The 12,558-nt window shown below is 46.6% G+C and overlaps 1 protein-coding gene across 1 annotated transcript in view; it reads left to right on the top strand.

The window, feature by feature from the left end:
- RND2 (Rho family GTPase 2) overlaps positions 1–9,329 on the top strand; it is a 108,294-nt gene extending 98,965 nt beyond the window's left edge. The window contains exons 4-5 of the mRNA XM_056548228.1: positions 1,439–1,573; positions 8,586–9,329. Coding sequence (XP_056404203.1) covers positions 1,439–1,573; positions 8,586–8,834 — 384 coding nt within the window. The 3' untranslated portion in view covers positions 8,835–9,329. The remainder of the gene's footprint in view (positions 1–1,438; positions 1,574–8,585) is intronic.
- The last annotated feature ends 3,229 nt before the right edge of the window (positions 9,330–12,558 follow it).

Raw genomic sequence — 12,558 nt, 5'->3', positions numbered from 1 at the left:
GTGGTGATGCTGGATACTCTCTGTTTATGGACCAGATAAATGCAGAAGCAAGAAAGACATTAGGGAGCAAGTCTTTAAAGGGGTACTCCAGTGGGAAACACATTTTTTTAAATCATCTGGTGCCAACAAGTTTAAACAGATTTGTAAATTCCTTCTAGTTAAAAACCCTTCCAGTACTTTTTAACAGCTGTATGCTACAGAGGAAATTCTTTTCTTTTTGAATTTCTTTTTTTGTCTTGTCCACAGTGCTCTCTGCTGACACCTCTGTCTGTGTCAGGAACTGTCCAGAGCAGCATAGGTTTGCTATGGGGATTTTCTCCTGCTCTGGACAGTTCCTGGTGTCAGCAGAGAGCACTGTGGACAAGACAAAAAAAGAAATTCAAAAAGAAAAGAATTTCCTTTGTAGCATACAGCTGCTAAAAAGTACTGGAAGGATTAAAAATTTTTAATAGAAGTAATTTACAAATCTGTTTAACTTTCTGGCACGAGTTGATTTAAAAAAAATAAAAATGTTTTCCACCAGAGTACTCCTTTAAAGGTACCCTTTAAAGCAGTGGTCTAAAACTATGGCCCTCCAGATGTTGCAAAACTTCAATTTCCAGCATGCCCGGACAGCCGTTGGCTGTCCGGGCATGCTGGGAGTTGAAGTTTTGCAACATCTGCAGGGCCACAGTTTGAGTCCACTACACAAAGGGATGAGATGATACGGCAGCCTTGATTTACCTTTCAGGGACAGTGTGGATCCTCTGGAGAAGGCAGACAGGCTTTTGGCTATCCAGGCATGCTGGGAGTTTAAGTTTTACGACATCTGAAGGGCCACAGTTTGAGTCCACTGTACAAAGGGATGAGATGTGAAGGAAGCCTTGATTTACCTTTTGAGGGACAGTATGGATCCACTGGAGAAACCAGACAGGTGCTGGTAGTTGAAGTTTTGCAACATCTGGAGACCACTGCACAAGGGGATGAGTTGTAAGGGAAGCCTTGATTTACTTTTGAGGGACAGTATGGATCCTCTGGAGAAGGCAGAAAGGCTTTTAGCTGTCCAGACATGCTGGGAGTTGAAGTTTTGCAACATCTGCAGGGCCACAGTTTGAGACCACTGCTTTAAACTGAACGTTCTGGACACCCAAACATTGTATTCTAGCTATGAGCCACCTTATGCAACGTAGAAAAGGTGCCTACAAAATCAATGCGTACATAGTATCGAGACACCGTAACCGGTAGAACGGTTTTATAAAGTGTCCGGGCTGGTTGGTGGGATCAATGTCATTTATTTAATTTATTTATATATTTATTTATAAATACTAATATTTCTTGGAATTAGAGTCTCTTGTTTAGTCAGAAGAGAACGGTCACCGGTGCAGCGTCCGATCGTGTGAATTATCGACTATCCGGAATCTTTACTGAACTTTGTGTTTTTTTTATTTTGTCTCCGCAGTGGCAAGGTGAAACTCAGGAGTTCTGCCCAAGTGCCAAGGTCATCCTCGTAGGCTGCAAACTCGACATGCGGACAGACCTGAACACTTTACGGGAACTGTCCAAGCAGAGACTCATCCCGGTCACGCATGAACAGGTGAGACCACCTCCTAGAATCTCATTGTGTACAGACTTGCATTGAGGGGGCGTGGCCGTGACATCACGAGCGGGGCGTGACGTCACAAGCCTCTGGCGCTGCACCTGATGCTCTAAACTAATGCCTGGTGCAGCAGGGTGATCACAGGGGTCCCCAGCAGCGGGGCACCCGCGATCAGACATCTTATCCCCTAAGTACGGGAGCGGGGGGGGGGTGTTCGGTGAAATAAAACTTAAAGGGGTACTCCGCCCCTGGCTTCTTATCCCCTATCCAAAGGATAGGGGATAAGATGTCAGATCGCCGTGGTCCCGCTACTGGGGACCCCGGGGATCACCGCTGCGGCACCCCGCCATCATTACTGCGCAGAGCGAGTTCGCTCTGTGCGTAATGACGGGCGATACAGGGGCCGGAGCAGCGTGACGTCATGGCTCCGCCCCTCATGACATCACGGCCCGTCCCCTTAATGCAAGTCTATGGCAGGGGGAGTGGCGACCGCCACGCCCCCTTCCCATAGACTTGTATTGACGGGGGCGGGCCGTGACGTCACGAGGGGCGGAGCCGTGACGTAACGATGCTCCGGCCCCTGTATCGCCCGTCATTACGTGCAGAGCGATCTCGCTCTGCGCAGTAATGATAGCGGGGTGCCGCAGCGGTGATCCCCGGGGTCCCCAGCAGCGGGACCGCGGCGATCTAACATCTTATCCCCTATCCTTTGGATAGGGGATAAGATGCCAGGGGCAGAGTACCCCTTTAACTTTTAATTAATATGCTGTTAAGAAACATACATAAATATAGTGAACGATATACCCACATACTGATGATGATCCCCTGATCCGTAAAGACGCAGGAAAAACACTGTTAATATATAATAAAATATACTGTTTTTATATATAGATCAACTGGCTCCAGAAAGTTAAACAGATTTGTAAATTACTTCTATAAAAAAAAATCTTAATCCTTTCAGTACTTGTGAGCTGCTGAAGTTGAGTTGTTCTTTTCTGTCTAAGTGCTCTCTGATGACATGTGTCTCGGGAATTGTCCAGAGTAGAAGAAAATCCCCATAGCAAACCTCTTCTACTCTGTGCAGTTCCCGAGACAAGCAGAGATGTCAGCAGAGAGCACTGTTGCCAGACTGAAAAGAACAACTCAACTTCAGCAGCTGATAATTATTGAAAGGATTAAGATTTTTTTTATAGAAGTAATTTACAAATCTGTTTAACTTTCTGGAGTTTTTTTCCTGGAATACCCCTTTAATCCAGTCTGACCAATACCAGTCACCACCTAGACTCAAACGGCCATATAGCATTCGGACCATACACAATGCCCTGCCCTACGAGTTTCGGTACACCCGAGTAGATGACCTCATCAGGGGCTCTCGGCAATATGCGTCCACACATGGGCACATGTCTAGGGACGGAGTACCCTTTTAAGTCTCCTTTAAAATTCTTCTGGCTGCTAGAGATGAGAATCCCGGTACACGAGGAGAGACGTCCTGTGTTCCTAAAATGGAGCGTCTCTGCCGGTGTTTACACAGTTCCCACACTTCATTCCTTCCATGTCCTAATCCACATCCTCTCTGACCCCGCACAGAAGACGTTTACATTCCCATAAGCAGAACAGGGATGGAGAAGACATGTTTTCTCCAGTCGGTTTGCAGCAGACTAAACAGAAATGACAGAGAGAAAATGATATTTATGGATAAGGAGAGGAAAAGAATTTCTAGAGAATCTGTCGTACAGAAACAGAAGACGTCACCTGGACAGCCAGTAGTCGGAGTCGCGCCATTACTAAAGCTGGTTTCATTAAGATATCACATTATGGCAGAAGCGTGACTAGTCACATCGGGAAATGGCAACATGGTTTTTGTTTTTTTTAATGGTACAGTACTATGGCCAACTGCGTCATGTCCCGTCATGTTTCAGATGATCCCGCTAGAGCAGGGTTTCCCAACCAGTGTGCCTCCAGCTGTTGCAAAACTACAACTCCCAGCATGCCTGGACAGCCTTTGGCTGTCCAGGCATGCTGGGAGTTGTAGTTTTGCAACAGCTGGAGGCACACTGGTTGGGAAACACTTCTCTAGAGGATACAGCACCAATGGTATATTTATGAAGTACGGAGGATGAGCGCCTAGGCTGCTGACTGCGGCGGTCTCGTGACATATGCTGCTTATGTGGGCTCACTAATGACTGTGACACAGAGATGAGGGGACGCTAATGACTGTGACACAGAGAGATGATGGGACACTAATGACTGACACAGAGAGATGAGGGGACACTAATGACTGTGACACAGGGAGAGAAGAGGAGACACTAATGACTGTGACACAGGGAGAGATGAGGGGACACTAATGAATGTGACACAGGGAGAGGTGAGGGGACACTTATTACTGTGACATAGGGAGAGATGAGGGGACAGTAATGACTGTGACACAGAGAGAGATGAGGGGACAATAATGACTGACACAGGAAGAGATGAGGGGACAGTAATGACTGTGACACAGGGAGAGGTGAGGGGACACTAATGACTGTGACAGAGAGATGAGGGGACACTAATGACTGCGACACAGGGAGAGATGAGGGGACACTAATGACTGACACAGGGAGAGATGAGGGGACAGTAATGACTGTGACACAGGGAGAGATGAGGGGACAGTAATGACTGTGACACAGGGAGAGATGAGGGGACAGTAATGACTGTGACACAGGGAGAGATGAGGGGACACTAATGACTGTGACACAGGGAGAGATGAGGGGACAGTAATGACTGTGACACAGGGAGAGATGAGGGGAAAGTAATGACTGTGACACAGGGAGAGATGAGGGGACAGTAATGACTGTGACACAGGGAGAGATGAGGGGACAGTAATGACTGTGACACAGGGAGATGAGGGGACACTAATGACTGATCACATAGTAACATAGTTCATAAGGTTGAAAAAAGACCAGAGTCCATCGTGTTCAGCCTATAACCCTAATGAGTCCCTACTGAGTTGATCCAGAGGAGGCAAAAAACCCTCAGACTAGAGGTAAAAATTCCTTCCTCCAAATATGACATCAGAATAAATCCCTGGATCAACGTTCTGTCCCTCTAAATCTAGTATAAATAACCAGCGATGTTATTACTCTCCAAAAATGCATCCAGACCCCTTTTATATTCTTTTACAGAGTTCCCCATGACACCTCCTCTGGGAGAGAATTCCATAGTCTCACTGCTCTTAGGGTATGTTCACACTGGTTAAGATGTTCGCGGAATTCTCGCTGATTAAATCCGCTCAAAATGACTGTCTTTTTTCCACGCGGAATTCCACACGGAATTCGCACTGAATTCCGCGCGGAAATGAAAGGGGATAGGACACACAATAAAATGCGCAAATTTTGCGCGAGTTCCACACGGAAGCTGGGCAGAATTCCGCATGAAGAAAGAACATGTTCATTCTTCATGCGGAACGGAATTCTGTGACAGAATTCCGCTAGCGGAATTTCCTCAGTGTGAACTGAGGAGAGGAAAGTTAACTACATACTATGGGGTACGGCGCTGCTGAATGAATTGGAGAGGAATAAGCGAGCAGAATTACTCGCTGAAATTCCTCTCCAAACCCTCAGTGTGAACATACCCTAACAGTCTGTGCTGGTGTAGAAACCTTCTTTCCTCTAGACGTAGAGGATGCCCCCTTGTTATAGATACAGTCCTGGGTATAAATAGATCATGGAGAGATCTCTGTACGGTCCCTGATATATTTATACATAGTTATTAGGTCGCTCCTAAGCCTTCTTTTTTCTAAACTAAATAACCCTAATTCTGATAATCTTTCTGGTTACTGTAGTCCTCCCATTCCCCGTATTACCCTGGTTGCCCGTGTTTGAACCCTCTCCAGCTCCACTATATCTTTCTTGAACCCTGGTGCCCAGTACTGTACACAGTATTCTATGTGTGGTCTGACCAGTACTGTACACAGTATTCCATGTGTGGTCTGACCAGTACTGTACACAGTATTCCATGTGTGGTCTGACCAGTACTGTACACAGTATTCTATGTGGGGTCTGAGCAGTACTGTACACAGTATTCCATGTGTGGTCTGACCAGTACTGTACACAGTATTCTATGTGGGGTCTGAGCAGTACTGTACACAGTATTCTATGTGGGGTCTGAGCAGTACTGTACACAGTATTCTATGTGTGGTCTGACCAGTACTGTACACTGTATTCCATGTGTGGTCTGACCAGTACTGTACACAGTATTCTATGTGTGGTCTGACCAGTACTGTACACTGTATTCCATGTGTGGTCTGACCAGTACTGTACACAGTATTCTATGTGTGGTCTGACCAGTACTGTACACAGTATTCTATGTGTGGTCTGACCAGTACTGTACACAGTATTCTATGTGTGGTCTGACCAGTACTGTACACTGTATTCAATGTGTGGTCTGACCAGTACTGTACACAGTATTCCATGTGTGGTCTGACCAGTACTGTACACAGTATTCCATGTGTGGTCTGACCAGTACTGTGCACAGTATTCCATGTGTGGTCTGACCAGTACTGTGCACAGTATTCTATGTGTGGTCTGACCAGTACTGTACACAGTATTCCATGTGTGGTCTGACTAGTACTGTACACAGTATTCTATGTGTGGTCTGACTAGTGATTTGTACAGCGGTATAATTATTTCCTTGTCGTGCCCCCCCCCCCCCCCCCCCCATGACATGACATCTTGGCTCCTAACTTTTTCTCCTGGCTCCTAGATTCATATACATTGGTTAATCCCGCAGTTTATCCTCTGATCAATATGTTTCATTGTAATAATACAAACAGGGAAGTTCCCCTTGAAGTGAAGGTTTCAGTAAATAATGACTTAATTATATATCCTACTGTTCTTCCCTGTGAAACGTTATTTCATTACAGTATAAACATTAAATTATGTCGGATTTCTGTTTAATAGTTGACATAAAATGTTAGAACATAGAAAAGATTCATATTGATCGTCTTGTAATGTAATTAAAGTCCCTGGTTGGGTATTTAAAGGAGTACTCCGGCCCCAAGACATCTTATCCCCTATCCAAAGGATAGGGGATAAGATGTCTGATAGCGGGGTTCCCACCGCTGGGGACCCCCACAATCTAGCATGCAGCACCCACCTGTGAGCACTGCAGGAAGCACCAGAGGCTCCAAGTCCTATGCCGCCCCACCCCCTCAATGCAAGTCTATGGGAGGATGCGTGACGACCGTCATGCCCCCTCCCATAGACTTGCATTGAGGGGGCAGGGCGTGCCATCACACGGGGGCGGAGTCGTGATGTCACGATACTCCGTCCCCGTAGTCGAGAGGCACAAGACTTGGAGCCTCCAGCGCTTCCTGCAGTGCTCACAGGTGGGTGCTGCATGCTAGATTGTGGGGGTCCCCAGCGGTGGGAACCCCACTATCAGACATCTTATCCCCTGTCCTTTGGAGAGGGGATAAGATGTCTTGGGGCCAGAGTACCCCTTTAATGAAATTAAAGGGGTATTCTGGCTTTATACATCTTATCCCCTATCCAAAGGATAGGATATAAGATGTATAAAGCTGGAATACCCCTTTAAAACACAGATGGGAAGCGTGAGCTTTATTGGGCGTACGCTGGTGGTGGACGATGACGGGGGGGGCCTGACAGTATATGGTGGGTGATAATATAAAGTGGTGCTCGCTCACTGCTACCTGTGTCCACTCATGTGTCCTATACTGTGCTCTATGTTCCCTGTAAACCATCCTTCCTGATACACATGGCTCCTGTGGCCTCTGTTGTCTTCTCTGGCTACATAATATTCTTTGCCATCCTTCTGTAACCTTCCCTACATCTCCCAGCAATCATTGCAGCTCTGCTCTGCCAGTCCCCACCCTCCTGCTCTGAGCATTAGAGAGATTCAGTGTCTGATTGGCTAAGGCTGCACACACCTCCCAGTTACTCATCAGTGCAGGGCAGTATTTACATGGTCTGTGTCTCTCAGGAGGGTGGGAGCTGCTTTCAGAGATGAATTTGGACAGAGACACAGATTGGATGGCTGGATGACGTCATTCCCTCGCTTCATGCATGTTATTGAAAACCAAAGAGGGGAAACTGCCCTATATAGCTAATGAATGATATTTATACAATAGGCTGATGAGAGGGAAAGGATGGGCTATGGGTTTACTTTGCTTAAAGGGGTACTCTAAGGAACTAATCAGAAATGGACAGGTCACTTTCTCCCTGAAGGTCAACACACTCACTCTAAAACCGAACCGACTTTCCAGTCTGATTTGGCTGCAGGATGTTCTGTCCCTGTCCACATAACCCCCTGAGGACGCAACAATTTTTTTTTTCAAGTCTTTCAATTTCCTCCCTATATGAGGACTTTGATGTGGGACTTTTAATGTGGGACCAATTGTACTTTGTAATGTCATCACTTATTTGTACCACAAAATCCTCGGCAAAGTGAAAAAAAAAAAATTGTGGAACAAAAATTTAATTCTGCAGGTTTATTTGCTTCACAGTGCACTATATGGTTAAAATGGTACGTTCACTTTGTTCTGTCGGTCCATACGATTTCAGCGATGCCCAATTTATCCAATATACCCCCCTACCTCGTTTTTCAGCCTAGATCCTGGGATTATCCTTCCAAAATCGGGATCGGTAACAAGAATGCTAAGAGGGTGTATGCAGAGGGGTGGTCCTGAAGGGACAAACCATTTAAAGGGTTATTCAGGGCAAAAATTTTTATCCAAAGGACTGGGACACCCCACGATCTCCGTGCAGCACACGCATTCTATGCAGGGACTGAGTCTCTAGTTTCGGAAACCTCCGGAACTGGGGACGTGACGTCATGCCACGCCCTCTCCATTCATGTCTATGGGAGGGGGCGTGACGCCCCCTCCCATAGACATGAATGGAGGGGGCGTGGTGTGATAGGGGATAAAAAAAATTTGCACGGAATACCCCTTTAATATTATGTATACAGAACGTTTGATTCCATAAACTAATGACCTTCTCTTTTATTCCAGGGCAGCACTCAGGCCCGTCAGATTGGCGCCGTGGCCTACGTAGAATGTTCCTCCAAGGTGTCGGAGAACAGCGTGCGGGACGTCTTTCACGTCACCACCTTGGCTTCCGTCAACCGCATCCACAAGAACCTCAAACGCAGCAACTCCAAGAGGGGACTGAAACGCGTCTCGCAGCTACCTGGACGGACTGAACTGTTAAGCGAGACGGAAATACGCAAAGACCGCGCCAAGAGCTGCTCTATTATGTGAAAACGCGCCTACCGGCTGTAAATAGAGGCGCGTAGAGGCTCCGGCCTACACGGTAATACGGGCGTCTAATCCACAGAGATGGCAGCTTTTTTTTTTTTGCTTTTTGCCCGGCGTTCTGTAACCATAGATAGACGCCGGCCCATGACTGTTACGGTTATTTCTGGATCTGCCATAGGGTTAAAAAAAAAAACGAAAAACTCATTGAAAATGCAAATCAATGGCGATATAAACAGCGAATTAACAAGTAACAGCGCGTTGAGTTTGCTTTTGTCCTGCTGATTCTGTCCCCATCAATGTATTTATATGCGCACACAGTTCACGCCCATTGTACAGAGAGAGGAGGAGCCTATGTTACGTGTGTATATATGTATGTATGTTTATATGTATATATACACACAGAATGACGCACATTGTGTTCAGGAGAGGTGTGGAGGGTTGTGAGAATTGAAGCATCGTTGTAATCCAAAAGTATAATAAAAAATCAATTTATTGTTACTAAGTTGCCGCTTCTTTTGTTATGTTTCCATTTTATTTCTTCATGCTGATATATACGTCATCTAGTCATACGTGACATCTGAATCTCCCGGATGACTGTCTATTGCTGTCGTCTCCAAATTGTGGACCTCCCAGATGTTGCAAAAAGGCAAAGAGATGAGAGAAAAGCTTTGATTTACCTTTCAGGGACAGTGGGGATCCTCTGGAGGAGGCAGACAGGCCTTTAGCTATCCGGCATGCTGGAAAATATAGTTTTGCAACATCTAGAGGCCCACAGTTTGGAGGCCACTGGCCTATTATATTTGGACCTCCACAGATTATATCGAGCCTGACCCTTTTATTCCTAGAGAGCTGTCTGGCAGCGGCCTACCACCCCAGGCCCAGACAGCCAAAGGCTAAGAGATGAGAGGAAAGCTTTGATTTACCTTTCAGGGACAGTGTGGATTAGGGATTGACCGATTATCGGTTCGGCCGATATTCACGATTTTGGACGTTATCGGTATCCGCAATTACCTTGCCGATAATCTGATAACCCACTTTAAATCAATGATCTGCAGCTGCTTCTTCGGGGGGGCGGGGGCTGGGGCGAGTTGGAGAAAGAGACGATAAATTATACCGGAATATCGGTATAAATTATCGGCTATTGGCCTGAAAGGTCACAGATTATGGGTATCAGCCCTAAAAAATCGATATTGGTCGATCCCTAGTGTGGATCCTCTTGAGGAAGTAGAAAGGCCTTTAGCTGTCCGACATGCTGGAAATTATAGTCTTGCAACATCTAGAGGTCCACAGTGTGGAGTGTGGAGACCACTGGCCTATTGTATATGGACCTCAAGAGATGATATCGAGCCTGACCCTTTTATTCCTAGAGAGCTGTCTGGCAGCGGCTTACCACCCCTCTCTCAATTCAGAACACGTGTATAGGGTGAACAGGCTGGCAGCTGTTGAAGGTGCATGGCCAGCTTAAAGGGGGCCTTTAGGAACTTAGGAGGAGATTCATCAAAAGTTCGACCAGTTGCCCGTAGCAACCAATCAGATCGCTTCTTTCATTTTTGAAAAGGCATCTGAAAATATAAAAGAAGCGATCTGATTGGTTGCTATGGGCAACTGGTCAACTTTTCCTCAGCCCAGGTTTTAATGAATCTCCCCCAGTCTGTTTGTACAGTGAACAATATTAACCACTTAAAGAGGTACGCCACCCCTAGACATCTTATCCCCTATCCAAAGATGTCTGATCGCGGGGGTCCCGACGCTGCAGACCCCCGCAATATAGCACGTAGCACCCACCTGTTACTGCTTCGGAAGCGCTGGAGGGTCTGGCTCCCGACCACGAGGACGGAAGATCGTGACGTCACGACTCCGCCCCCGTGTGCCGTCATGCCCCGCCCCTTCAATGCAAGTCTATGGGAGGGGGCGTGATGGCTCGACGCCGCCCCGTGTGACGTTATGCCCCGCCCCTCAATGCAAGTCTATGGGAGGGGCGTGACATAGACTTGCACTGAGGGGGCGGGGTGTGACGTCACACAGGGGCGGAGTCGTGACGTCACGATCTTCCGTCCCAGTGGTCGGGAGCCAGACCCTCCAGCGCTTCCGAAGCAGTAACAGGTGGGTGCTGCGTGCTATATTGCGTAGGTCCCCAGCGGCGGGACCCCCGCGATCAGACATCTTATCTCCTATCCTTTGGATAGGGAATAAGATGTCTAGGGGTGGAGTACCCCTTTAAAGGGGTTATCCAGCTGATTGTGCTCTACAAGCAAACCTAAAATAAGACCCATATATAGTTGCTAGCCCTTGCCTGACAATCCATCTGGTCCAAAAACTAGTTCTCTGCGCCCCCCGTACAGATGGCAGGGCTGTGAGCCTGAAACTACATTTCCCATGATTCAAATGTATGAAATCCTCCCTGATAGCCGCCGCCCTGCTTGTCTTTTCCCCACCTACAATTAGCATAATACCCTCCCCCCTGTGACCCATACACCCAGTTCTAGTAAACCCCCCTAGTTTATTCCCCTGCTTCCACCCCCCACGCAGGATCTGCTGCGCTAGACCAGTGCTTCCCAATCAGTGTGTCTCCAGCTGTTGCATGCTGGGAGTTGTAATTTTGCAACAGCCTGAGGCTGGGAAACACTGCCCTAGTTACACTGCTTTAGATATAATGCTCTGGGCAGTATCACACTTATTAGGCTAATCACACATAATGGGCTTAGATACACTGCTTCACAGGCAGTATCACACATAATATACTTGGATACACTGTTGTAAGTATCACACATACTAAGCTGCAAGCAGTACCACACATTGTGCTTAGATACTTTGCTGAGAGCTTGCAGTATCACAAATACTGTGCTGCACGCAGTATGACGCATTTATGTTGTAATGTCAGGATCACACATACTAGGCTGCAGGCAGTATCACACATATTGGGGGAGATTTATTAAAACCTGTCCAGAGGAAAAGTTGCCCATAGCAACCAATCAGATCGCTACTTTCATTTTGCAGAGTCCTTGTTGAAAATGAAAGAAGCAATCTGGATGCTAGGGGCAACTGGGCACCTTTTCCTCTGGACAGGTTTTGATTTCCCCCATTATGTTGTAAAGTCAGTATCACACATACTAGGCTGCAGGCAGTATCACACATATTATGCTTAGATGCTTTGCTGAGAGCTTGCAGTATCACACATACTGTGCTGCATGTAGTATGACACATTATGTTGTAAAGTCAGTATCACACATACTAGGCTGCAGGCAGTATCACACATATTATGTTTAGATACTTAGCTGAAAACTGTGCCTTCTTTTTTATTTCAGTACAGCTGCATCTATACGTTTAATTACAATAGCCTGGTCATGTGATCAACAGTCTGAGAAAAAATAAGTTATTGTGCTTAATATGAGTGGCAGGATGTCGGACCTGGTTTCGGTTTTCCTGTGGACTATAGGATGACATCACTACCTACCAGATCCCTCCTACTATCTCACAGATCCCTCCCTTTCCTGCTCCATCTGCTATTTTTATGGGATCAGGATATATATAGTAGTTATACCCCTCCCCTCCAGCTCTATCTGTATACTGCTGCTGCTATCTTTATGGGATCAGGATATATAGTAGTTATATACCTCCCCTCCAGCTCCATTTGTATACTGCTGCTCTCCCTATAGGATCAGGATATAAAGTAGTTATACGCCTTCCCTCCAGCTCTATCTGTATACTGCTGCTATTTCTATGGGAT

This window comes from Hyla sarda, chromosome 12 (genome assembly GCF_029499605.1).
Source record: "Hyla sarda isolate aHylSar1 chromosome 12, aHylSar1.hap1, whole genome shotgun sequence".
Taxonomy (NCBI): domain Eukaryota; kingdom Metazoa; phylum Chordata; class Amphibia; order Anura; family Hylidae; genus Hyla; species Hyla sarda.
This window is presented reverse-complemented; position numbering and strand designations above follow the sequence as displayed.